The sequence below is a fragment of the Rhincodon typus genome, chromosome 26 (assembly GCF_021869965.1).
Source record: "Rhincodon typus isolate 14 chromosome 26, sRhiTyp1.1, whole genome shotgun sequence".
NCBI lineage: Eukaryota > Metazoa > Chordata > Chondrichthyes > Orectolobiformes > Rhincodontidae > Rhincodon > Rhincodon typus.
In genome coordinates, this window is record NC_063357.1 from 12276528 (window position 1) to 12289526 (window position 12999).

At 42.3% G+C, this 12999-nt stretch overlaps 1 protein-coding gene across 1 annotated transcript in view; it reads left to right on the top strand.

The window, feature by feature from the left end:
• rap1gap2a (RAP1 GTPase activating protein 2a) overlaps positions 1-12999 on the top strand; it is a 276300-nt gene that overhangs the window by 230787 nt on the left and 32514 nt on the right. The window contains exons 10-13 of the mRNA XM_048612744.1: positions 1004-1057; positions 2688-2771; positions 4188-4288; positions 6776-6905. Of these exons, the coding sequence (XP_048468701.1) occupies positions 1004-1057; positions 2688-2771; positions 4188-4288; positions 6776-6905 (369 nt within the window). The remainder of the gene's footprint in view (positions 1-1003; positions 1058-2687; positions 2772-4187; positions 4289-6775; positions 6906-12999) is intronic.

The following is a 12999-nucleotide window of genomic DNA, read 5'->3' on the forward strand; positions in this document are numbered from 1 at the left end:
ACACTGGCACCCTGCCTCCAGCCCGCACCAGGCCCTGGCTCCAGACCACACCGAGATTCACTTTTAAGGCCATGAGGCTGGGACATCGCTTGAGTAAACGCATCCCCAAAGAATATGAATTGTGAAGTCACAACATTGTTTAAATAATTTTGCTTAAAAGCGTCTCTTTTTTTTAAGAGTTCATTCTAAACCATTAACCATTCTAAACCTTAGAGTTACCAACCCTGTCACCAAACAGGAGACTCTAGCTGCCACATGGTACTGTACTGTGCTTGAGTTGGTCAATGCTGTTGTTGGATGGATTGGAGCAACAATGTACTATTCCACAGCAAAACTTGGCAAGGTTTCATGCTTACTGTGTGTTCTGAACAGTTCCAAGTCCAACGTGACATCCTGCAGAATCACTGCAGAGGCCACAGATCTCTACACCAGCAATGGAAGCGATTAAGGAGTAAAGCTACTCAGCAGACAGTGGTTTCTATTCTGAGCAACATCAGTTGTAGCTCGAGAGCAGATTTCCTCTCACCTCTACTGGAGACCATGAAAAGATGCAACGTAAATGGCAGTTGATTAAGTAACTAATGCAGTTCTTGTTGCTATGTCTTACAAAGAAAGATAACTAAAAAAAATTCTGATAAGGATATAGGAATCCTTCATTTAACAGCCTTTACATGCTAACATGCATCACAGGCTGGTACCAAGTCTCTATTAGTTATTATTGAATTTGATATCTTTGGCCCTGGAAGAAATATAACCTGACATAGTGGTCAGTAAAAACTGAAAGAACTGCTGATGTAAATCAGAAACAAAACAAAAAGAAATTGCTGGAAAACATCAACAGGTCTGTGGAGAGAAATCAGAGTTAATGTTTCAGGTCAAGTGACCCTTCCTCAAATGGTGGAAAGTAAATTTACTGTGCGGAAGTTATAACTGTGTTTACACTGAACAGCGGCAGAACATTTAATTGTTCTAATGGACCATCGCCTCTCTCTCTCTTTCTCAGCTTCTCTGTGATGACCTGACCTGTGTGAAATTCTCCCCCGTACTATATCCTAAGGTAGGTATTCTGTAAGGTTATGCTATTCCTGGATGCCCAAACTGTCTTCTGAGACTTTTTCTTCAGTGGAAGCAGCAGAAAATAAGCACAGTGGAATACACTAATGTAGGCAATGGCATTGCACAGGAAGAGTCAAGACCAAGTGTAGTCGTCAAATGCAGTTTGACAGGAGGGTGGAAGAGAATTGGATCAGGATGTGCAAATGTAATTCAGTTAACGTCACGTATTCTGTATTTGCTGTTATACCTTCATTATAAATTCTTCTGTGCACTTTGTCAATGAAAGTCAACATAATTTCTTCATGATGTAATTACACCATCCAACCAATGGTGCTACTGCAGAATGCCTGCCTGAGGATGTGACATAATTACCTGTTTACTGAAGCTGTTTACAGTTGAATTCCAGATACAGAAATTTACAATGGAAAAGTCATCTAAAGAAAAGTATTATACTTTTGACGTTAATGTTGCACTTTTTGGGTATCCACTTGTATCTTCCATCCCTTTCAGCAAAGTCCACAGAAGATTGATTTATTTCCAAACAGTGCATATTTCAGATTGAAGTGTAATGTTTGTAAATGTCACAAAGTTCCAAAACATTTACCTCGTCATTGCATTCCCAGTACCAAATGTCTAACTGGTTGGTTGCACCCTCAGTGAGTCTAAAATCACTGACCAGATTTACCTGACAAACATACTTAAAAACGTTTAATAACTGCCCAAGAAAGCATCCAAACTAATTCACAGATCCTGCCAGCTAATTGATAAAATAACTTTGTTAGCTGTGGAAGCAACGTCAACTCAGAATTTGTTGTTTGGTTTTCTGTCAACTCAGATAGGCTGGAGACATCAGATACAGTGGTGAATCTCCCTCTGTTTGCCCTTATCAATGCCCTTTAATCCATACCACATCACTGTGATGGTGGCACCGTGTCCTCTCAAAGTGAGATTGGCAATTTGTGCTCAAAAACGTTGAGTTAGGGAGCGATTTGTGGTGGGCAACCGCACCAGCTAGGGATCATTATGACTACCCAGAGTCCAACCAGACAGGATCTCCTGGTCACAGAGAGAAAGAGGAGTCTTTCATCCCTTCAATCTGAATTGGATTTACACCAGTGCCAGGAGTGAAATCCCAATGAGATGTGGCAACCCACAGCTTCCCCCCACCCTCCTCCAGCAACTTTCCCCTATTCACTGAATATTTTTTCTAACCATTGCAAACCAAGTCTGTCCTTTTTTTCATTCATTTATGGGATGAGGGTGGCTCTGGCTAGGCCAGCAGTTATTGCCCATCCCTAATTACCCAGAGAGCAGTTAAGAGTCAACCACATTGCTGTGTGTCTGGAGTCACATGTAGGCCGGACCAGGTAAGGATGGCAGATTTCCTTCCCTAAAGGACATTAGTGAATCAGATGGGCTTTTCTGGCAATCAGCAATGGGTTCATGGTCATCGTTAGAATCTTAATTCCAGACTGTTTTGCTATCAAAGTAAAATTGAGCTCTTACTGGGACATGGTTATCCCAATCATGGTCAAACTCCCAACTTTTCTCAGAAGCCAGTGGAAAATGTGGGTCAGAATAATTTTGTAAAGACATTCTTATCATTTGCTATTTGTTTCATTTTCTCCAAGGCATCCAAGTTCATAGTTGCATATGATGAACACGAGATCAATAACAACTTCAAGTTTGGTGTCATTTATCAGAAGGTCAGACAGGTGAGCAATGACAGTCCTAGAAAAACATAAGATTCAATCTCTGTTTATACCAGCATTTATCAAAACAGTTTCATTTTATATTTATTAGGTACCTTCTGGTCACAACTTGGAGCTAATACCAAGCAATGTTCCATAATGTTAATGTGATTAATGTGAGCCAGTTGACAGAGTAGTTACAGGGCCTGAGGTAACAGTCATATCAGTCACAGGTGTATTTATGGTCTGCTGCACATGCAGATGAGAGGGGCTTCCAGTTAATCCATTTATAAAGACATAACTTCAATGTTAATTTCACTCAATTCATGCTCTGTTAACTATTTCACACACACAAAAAAAGTGCAGGCCCACAGTTTTATTTGTAGGTAAACATTTGTCACCTAAAATAGATTTCTGTGGAGTTGCGTGATGTAAAATTAATGCATTTCTGGTGGTTAACCTAAAGAGGTATCAGAGTAAACGTGGGCTGCACTCAGAAGGAGATTGCTTTTTGGAACACCAAGAGTAATTGATAGAAATCTTAATGTTGTAGCCATAATCTTTCTGTTGCAGTGCAAACTACTGAAGTATGCATTTGCGAGATAGAAATTCAGCATTGGTTTTGTCATTTGGTCAGCTCAGCTGGCCACTAATTGGCCAGGCTGCCTATTTCAGAGTGTGCCCAGCCTCCATATAATGGGGGTGAGCTTGGGAGTGAGTGGGATGATGGTGGATTAGCCACCCTCCCTACATTACGTGTCTCCGTGCCAAAAAGACACTTAGCAGAGAATGTAGTATTCAGCCCAAGGTTTCTGTAAATTTGACATATGGTGACTCAATAATGCTCACACAGTTTAATGAGAATTATAGCTGAGTTGGTAGCACTGTCACCTCTGAGTCCAAAGGTTTGATACAGAGAATTTGGCACAATTTCCAGGTTAATGTAGCATGTAGAAGAATGGAACAGAAGGGTATGTGCAACGGATTAGATGAAAAAATGTTGACAGATGCTCATATTGACAGCAGTAGTGTCACTATCTTTGAGCCAGGAGGCCTGGGTTCAAGTCCAACCTGCTCCAGAGGTGTGCCATAACATTTCTGAACAGATTGATTAAAAGTATCTAAACATCAGGATGGACCATGAACAAATATTGCTGGAAAAACTCAGCAGGTCTGGCTGCATCTGTTGAGAGAAAGCAGAGTTAACGGTCCAGTGACCCTTCCTAAGCCTGTTTCTCTGCTGTAACTTTGCAACAACACCCAATATGTTGAACAATAGATGCCTTGTCAGGTTGTTTTTAGGCTTTCTAGAATGTATCCAGATAAGGGTTAATTCACTACATCTCTAGCTTGTTGTAATTGACTGAAACAAGCCTGTATTCTCGCACTTCATTTGTTCTATTCTTAAGTAGTTAATGTACGTTTGCTCCTGTGTTGCAGACAACAGAAGCGGAATTATTTGGCAACAATGAAGAAAGCCCTGTTTTTAAGGAATTCTTGAATTTACTCGGAAACACAATTGTGCTCAAGGATTTTAAAGGGTGAGCAAAAACTTGCACTTGTTGATAATTCGAAAGACCTCTTTCCCTACAGTCAAAGTCATTGATTTAATTAATTTTATTTTATGCGATGAGTAAAATTCTTTGCTTGTTAGCACATATTTTAAAGATTAATTATGTAGGACTTTGTTTTAAATTGCACAGATTAAGTGCAGTTCATCCAAAATTAGCAAAGTTTGCATAAAAACATTAAGCAGTTTAAAGCATTGGACATGTCCAACATAAATCATGTTTCTGCAGTTTTTCACACCAGTGTAAGAGATAAGCTGGCCCCACTCATAAAACTGACACCTACCCAGAGCGGATTAGTTACCATGAAAACTTTCTGCTGTATGTGCTCAAATGCAGGCTAACGAGGGGGCTCTTAAAAGTAAGCTGTTTATTTTGGGCACAAGGTTACTAAAGCACATGTTTTGAAAGATTTTAATTATTTTGATTTGTTAAGAAGCTAATTGTTGTGCCCTAATTTTTAAAAATTCATTCATGGGATGTGGACATTACTGGCTAGCTCATAATTTATTACCCATCCTTAATTACCCTGAGGAAGGTGATGGTGATCCACTTTCTTTAACCACTGCAGCCCATAGGTTGTAGACACCTCCACAATGCTGTTAGGAAGGGGGCTCCAGGATTTTGACCCAGCGACAATAAAGGAACAGCGATATATTTCCCGGTCAGGATTGTGAGCTGCTTGTGGGGTATCTTGAAGATGGTTTCCACGTATCTGCTGCCCTTGTGCCTCTAAATGGTAGAAGCGTTTAGGAAGTGTTGTTGAAGGAGCTTTAGTCAATTTCTTCAGTGCACCATGTAGGTTATACTGCTGCTCCTGTGCATTGGTGCTGAAGGGAGTGAATGTTTAAGGTGGAGAATGGGATGCCAGTCTGGTGGGTTGCTTTGTCCTGGATAGTGTTGATTTTCTTGAACGGTATTAGAGCTGCACCCATCCAGCCAAGTGGACTGTATTCCATCATACGCCTGACAATGTGCCTTGTTGACGGTAAATAGGCTTTGTGGTGACCAGAGGCAATTTATATGCCACAGAACTTCCACCCCTTGCCTGCTCTTTCTTTCATTTATTTACAGGATGAGGGCATCACTGGCAAGGCCGGCATTCATTGCCCATCCCTAATTGCCCAGGGCATTTAAGAACCAATCACATTGCTGTGGGTCTGGAGTCACGTGTAGGCCAGACTGGGTAAGGAAGGCAGTTTCCTTCCCTAAAGGGCATTCGTGAAACATATGGGTTTTTCCGACAATCGGCTTCATGTCATCATTAGACTCTTCATTCCAGTTTTTTTTTTAATTGAATTTAAATTCCTCCATCTGCTGTGGCAGGATTCGAACCCAGGTCCCCAGACTGGGTCTCTAGATTAATACTAAATAAAACCAAAAGAACTGCCGATGGTGTAAATCAGGAACAAAAACAGAAATTGCTGGAAAAGCTGAGCAGGTCTGGCAGCATCTGTGAAGAAAAATCAGAGTTAATGTTTCGGGTCCGGTAACCCTTCCTCAGAACTGAGGAACTTTCCAGTTCTTCAGACCTGTGCCAGACCTGCTGAGCTTTTCCAGCAATTTCTGTTTTTGTCTCTAGATTAATAGTTCAGCAATAATACCATTAGGCCACCCCCTCCCCTTTCAGAGACAGTATTAATATGGCTACTCCAGTCTGTTTTTGATTAATGATAAGCCCCTAGGATGCTGATAGTGGTGAGATTGGATGAGGCAATACCACTGAATGTCAAGGGATGATGGTTAGATTCTCTCCTGCTGGATATGGTCATTGCCTTGCCTCATGTGGTGCAGATGTTATTTGCCACTTATCAGCTCAAGCCTGAATCTTGTCCAGGATCTTTTGTTTTTTTCTTTTCCTGAGGTGAGGTGGGTGTCACTGACTAGGCCAGCATTTATTGTCCATGCCAGTGATTTTCAGGAACATAACTAGCGCATTAATTGAGAGCTACTTAGTAAACATAACCTAGTGAATGGTTCCACCCTATTTTTAAGTGTTAGTTTTAGTTATTAGAGAACAGATGGTGAACAGGCCACTCTGATTAAAAATGTTTATTTTGGTGATATCTTCATTTCCAGGTGCATTACAAAGCAGCATCACTCTTATCAATCATAAATAATATTTTTTTAATGCAAATTGATTACATTCCAAAATGTTGCCAGATTGCATTGGTTCATGGAAGATGTTGCTTCAAGTGGAAATTTAAGCCAAAAAATGATTCCTGTTAAAATTATCGCAATTTAGGCCATACCTTGCTTCCAGGTCACCAGTTGCAGCCAAAGTAGAAATTTAGGACCAGTCTCTCAGCCAGGACTACACTCATTTTCCATCTTTAATGTTATGACCTATACATGTGCAGAAATAAATTTTAATAAAGAAAGTACAGGTTGTATCTGACTTTGAAAGCTTTCATTCAAAGAAAAAGTGTAATGTGGATATATAATAACTTTCCAAAACAGTTTCCGAGGAGGTCTAGATGTTGCCCATGGTCAAACAGGCTCGGAGTCTGTCTACACCGTCTTCAAAGATAGAGAGATCATGTTCCATGTTTCTACAAAGCTGCCATTTACAGAAGGGGACTCTCAGCAGGTAGGTCAATACAACCATATATGTATGTAGCGCGAAAAAATCACTGAACCCATTACTATCTGTGCCAACTCTTTGCAAAATGAATCCCACTCCCCTGTTTGTTATGGTGCTGCATCTTTCTCTGTAACTAAAGTTTGTCACTTATCCCTTTAAAACAGTCCTTGCTCCAAAACTGTAATCCATACTCAGCATGTTTCAAAAAAGATTTGTCCAACTTCTACCCACCTTGAAGTGATAGTGTTGATGACACCCTGAGCAGTGAATCCCTCTGTAGAGGGAAAACAAGGTGTTTTGCTTAGTCACCGTTTTCATTTAAGACATTAAAGCCATCGCTTGTTTCAAAGAAAAAATGTTTCAGCCTAAACAAGCATCAAAAAAAAATAGATTAACTGGTCACGATCACTCTGCTATTTGTGGGAGTTTGCTGTGCACATTCCACAAACACTTGTCACATCAACACAAGTCCTTTCTTTATGGGATATGCACGTTGCAGGTGAGGCCAGCAGTTATTGTCAATCCCTACTTGCCCAGTGGGAGTCAACCACATTGCAGTGGGTCTCGGGTCACACGTAAGGTAAGGACGTTAGATTTCCTTCCTAAGTATGTCAATGAACCAGGTGGGCCTTCGCAACAATCAACCGGCTTTTTATTTAATTCAAATTTTAACCATATGCTGTGGTGCAATTCATGTCTCCAGAATATTAACCTAGGGTTCTGGATTACTCGTGCTGTGATCTTACCACTACACCACTGCCTGGCCTCCTTTTTAAGTCCATGGAGGGGTTTTAGGCCATGACACTGGAGGTCTTTTAAGAAAATAACATTCATATTTGAGAAAGATGAGGTGAAATGTGCTGAAGATCAATACTTATTTGAGTCAATCAACTCTTTGGTCCTAAGACACAAATGAAAATAAATAATTATTTTTATTTACGAAGATATTTTGTGCATTTTTATACGTCTAAGAATAAAGGGTAAGCCATTCAGTGCTGAGATGAGGAAGAATTTCTTCACTCAGAGAGTTGCGAACCTGTGGAATTCTCAAACACTGGAAGTTATTGGGGCCAGTCCATTCGATATATTCAAGAGGGAGCCAGATGTGGCCCTTGCAGCTAAAGGGATCAAGGGGTATGGAGAGAAAGTGGGAGTGAGATACTGAAAATGGCATGATTGGTCATTGGATGTTTGTGTAGGCTCGAAGGGCCAAAGGGCAGAACGGCCTACTCCAGCACCTATTCACTATGAATCTATGAATCTGTTGGCCCGGTGTGTTTTCTCTGCACCATGAAACATCACAATTTAATGGGACAAACACTGTTTGCTCCATTGGTATTACTATGTCCCAGTCTTTTGCGGGTTGGGGGGAATAAAAGTAATTGGGAAGGCTCCGTACCATTTTCTTCATCTTGTTTGATTTGAGAAGGAGTCTGACCTTTCTAGAGGGAATTTATTTTGTTGTAAGGGATGCCTGTTGTTGACACCTGGCTCTAATAGGACCTTCCTTGGGTACCACCAACCCTTCTCGTACCACTGGTCTAGGGGGCTTTAGGAATGAAGTGATGAAGGATTAACCTCGAATAGATCTTTAGCAAATAGACACATTTTTGAGTAACTGGAAGTATTTTACATAATGATGACAAAACATATTGCATTCGCGCAAGATTAGTTAACTATATTAACACTAGGTAAAAAACATTGTTATCTTCTATGAAATAATAACAAGATCTATGCTACATGACTATAGACTGTGGAACTGACTAACTACTAATAACAGACTAGCTCCTCCCAGAGACAGTCAATTGTATATTGGTGGGTGAAGCTATTTCAACGCTTCCAATTTAACCCTTTCAGGCCAGCTGCCTTATGCAACAGTTTTCTGCTGAGGTTCTCTCCACATCTGTTGAAATTACATTCAGTTGAGGCTTGGAAACCCACAAGGGGCTGACAAACCAGAGTTTCAGAGATCCTGAGCTGCCCTGTCAGAGTTTCAGAGGGCTATTGAGGGAGAAAACCCTCATATCTTTGCTTCTGCTGTCACATCATGGCAGGGTTTGGAAATTCTATAGGGAGTCACAAATGTTGACACTTCCCACAGCGTACCACTTTCTGGAACAGTAATCCTGAATTCACATGGTGAGTAAATGGAAGGGCACTTGAGTTGTGAATATACACCAAGGTTCTGCTAAAACTCCAGCAAGGACCAGAAGGGTCTAGGGCCAAAATGTCATCTTTCCTGCTCCTCTGATGCTGCTTGGCCTGCTGTGTTTATCCAGCCCTACACCTTGTTATCACAAATCTCACAAACCTGATGTGCCATTCTGTGCTGTTTCTGAGATCTTCCAGAGGACTTTTGTAAGAGGCTGAATACCTATTTGCCCCTTATAAGGCAGTCCACTAACCGCCCCATCAGTCTACTCTCGATCATCAGTAAAGTGATGGAAGGTGTCAGTAACAGCGCTATCAAGCAGCACCTGCTCAGCAATAACCTGCTCAGTGACGCCCAGTTTGGGTTCTGCCAGGGCTACTCAGCTCCTGACCTCATTACAGCCTTGTTTCAAACATGGACAAAAGAGCTGAGTTCCAGAGGTGAGGTGAATGTGACAGCCCTCCATATCAAGGCTGAATTCGACTGAGTGTGGCATCAAGGAGCCCTAGCATCACTGGACAATACTGCCTTCCTGGCACAGAGGAAGATGGTTGTGACTGTTGAAGGTCAGTCATCTCAGCTCCAGGACATCACTGCAGGAGTTCCTCAGGAGAGTGCCATAAGCCCAACTATCTTCAGTTGCTTCATCAATGACTTTCCCTCCGTCATAAGGTCAGAAGTTGGGGATGTTCACCAATAATTGCACAATGTTCTGCACCATTTGCAACTCCTCAGATGCTGAAGCAGTCCATGTTCATATGCAACAAGATCAGGACAATATTCAGGCTTGGGCAAACAAGTGGCAAGTAACATTTGCCCCACACAAATGCCAGGCAATGGCCATCTCCAATAAGAGGCAATCTAATCACTGCCCCTTGAATTTCAATGGTGTTACCATCACCGAATCCCCCACAATTAACATGCTGCTAGTTACCATTGACCAGAAACTCAACTGGACCTGCCACATAAACTCAGTGATTACAAGAGCAGGTCAGAGGCTAGAAATACTGCGGCAAGTAACTCACTTCCTGACTTCCCAAAGCCTGCCTGCCATTTACACGGCAGAAGTCAGGAGTGTGATAGAATACTCCCCACTTGCCTGGATGGGTGCAGCTCCAACAACACTCAAGAAGCTTGACACCATCCAGGACAAAGCAGCCCACTTGACTGGCACTACATCCACAAGCATCCACTCCCTCCACCATTGAGGCTTAGTAGCAGCAGTGTGTACGGTCTTCAAGATCTGCTGCAGAAATTCACTAAAAGATCCATAGGCAGCACCTTACAAACACATGACCACTTCCATCTAGAATGACAAAGGCATGGGAATCTGCGAGTTCCTCTCCGAATTGTTCATCATCCTGACTTGGAAATATATCGCTGTTCCTTTGCTCTTGCTGGGTCAAAATCCTGGATTTCTCTCCCCAGGGGCATTGTGGGTGAACCTACAGCACGTGGACTGCAGTGGTTCAAGAAGGCAGCTCACCAGCACCTTCTCAAGGGCAACTAGGGACGGGCAACAAATGCTGGGCAGCTGGCGATGCCTACGTTTGACAAGTGAATGAAAAAAGAGGCTAAGTAAATCGGGCCTTTGTTCTGTGGGGTTCAGAAGTAGGAGACATGACCTCATGGAATGATACAAGATTCTGAAGGGGCTTCATGAGGTAGATGCTGAGAGATTGATTCTGCAGATCAGAGCATCTAAAACACAGGGACGCAGTCACCTGAAGTGAGGAGAAATCACTTCACCCAAAAAGGTTGAGAATCCATGGAATTCTCCATCACAAGCAACTGTGGATGTGTCATCACTGAACACATTTTAAGGTTGGGATAGATATGGTTTTTGGTTTCTCAGGCAATCAAGAGAAATGGGGAGCAGTTGGGACAGTGGAGTTTAAGCCCAAGACTAGCCATGTTGTATGGGGAAGCAAACTTGAGGGGCTGAATGGTCTACTCCTGCTCCTATTTCACATATTCAAATGACACTCTTGTGGTCCCAGGGGTCAGAGAATCCATACAATTGAAATGACCACTTCCCAAGCTCAACTGGGACCTGACCTAGGACTGGAGCCAGCGCACCGATTACCCTGAAGCATAAAGAATGGGGACATATTCTGGTTCCTGAAAATCTGGACAAGGGGAGGGGAGTGGGGTGGGTGTCTTCATGCGGTCTGGGAGGAACCTGGACAAACATTCACCCGCTGAGCCCCAAATGTGATCAGGCATTAGGTGATTGCCCCCTAGACAGTGCACACAGGGAAGGGAGAATGGCAGTAGGGGTACATTTTGCATATCAGCCCCAGGCTAATTCGATACCCTTCCAATGACCCTTCAAACTCTGGCAAAGGCAATAGCCAATGGATAATGACTTTCATGTTACTGTGATAGACTTTCAGGATTCGCACCTTCACTTTTCTCCCCCCAGATTCACTCTCACTTTTCTCCATTTCCGGGGATGACAGGTTATTTTACAGTTAAGAATGACCTTGATAGTGCATTACTTTGTACAAGCTTTTAGGAACTGCTTCTTTCTTGATTGATATAACGTCAGCTGCCTGCTCCTCATCGTATCACTCAATCACTTTCTCCTCCAGAGTTACAATGTGAGTATCTCTTCTACTGTCAACCTTTCCTGGGAACATCACCAAAAACATCAATACGCTTCTCTTCAAAAGAGAAGCTCTATCTGGCTTCCATTCTGCTCCTATCTTTTTTAATTTCGTGCTTCCAGATATTTAAAAGCTGGCGCAGTGATTCTTTTACCCTTTCTGGGTTTTATCAGCAGCCTGACTAAACCGATATCGCAGAAAAAAAGAATTCTCTTTTTGAAAGAAAATGACTGCAGCTTCTTTCATTCGAGCTCATAAACAGTCAGCAGTCGAAATGGCCGCTGCTTTTCGCTGTCTCTTGGGCAATGAGATCCTTTCTCGGGTGAGCCGACCTGAGCTGGAGGTGGACCATTTCCCGGGGGGTACGTCTCTCTGTCCGACCTGGCTTTAGCCTGGACTTCCAATCTCAAGGTCATTCCTCAAAATGTAGTCCCACTGTGGCTAAGCACTTTAGAAAGACTGTAACGTTTGTACTTTTAGCTTTATTTTCTTTATTTTCTACTTTTCAGTAGAAGGTCTGCAGTGTGTAACTTTTAACCTTATTTCGTACATTTTACACTATACTATAACCACTGCAATGTTTAACTTTTAACTTTGTTTCTTATTTCTACCTTGTTCTTAAGATTCTGTACCTAGGTACTTGCGCCTAAGACAGTGCCCTGTATAGCGACATTATACGCTTTTCACTGAACTCCTGTACTTTTGTACTCAAATACAAGTGACCATAAGATCAAATCAAATTAAAAAATCAAATTGAGGGTGAACTTCCACTGGTGGGAGCATTGGTGCATGGGGCTGACTTTAGCAGAACTGCAGTAGGATGATTGCTGGCAAAAACAACAGCAAAAAGGACATTCACACAAACTACAGCCGGTGATCAGGAGGCTAAATCCACTGGATCACCCCTTCACTCCCTCACCAACCCCCACCCACCCAGCCTCAACTCTGCTCATGTAGAATTCAGTAGATAATCTAATCAAACAGCCAGACAGATCCTTTGGATGTGTGCTAGCTGCGGTTCTACAAATTGAGGCTTAATTCTGTTTCACCCCCATGTAAATCAAAGAATACAAACATTCTTGTGCCCTGTTACCAAATTATAGAATCGTTTCAGCACAGAAGGAGGCCATTCAGCCTGTCAGGTCCATTGCTGACTGTCCGTATGAGCAGTTGATCTCGTGTCACTCCCTGACTTTTCCCTGTGGCCCTGCGCATTGTTCTTTCTCAGGTAATGATCCAAATCCCTATTTTAAGTTGTGATTGAATCTGCCTCCACCACTTTCTCAGTCAGTGCATTCCTGATCCCAGCCACCACTCTCTCAGTCAGTGCATTCCTGAT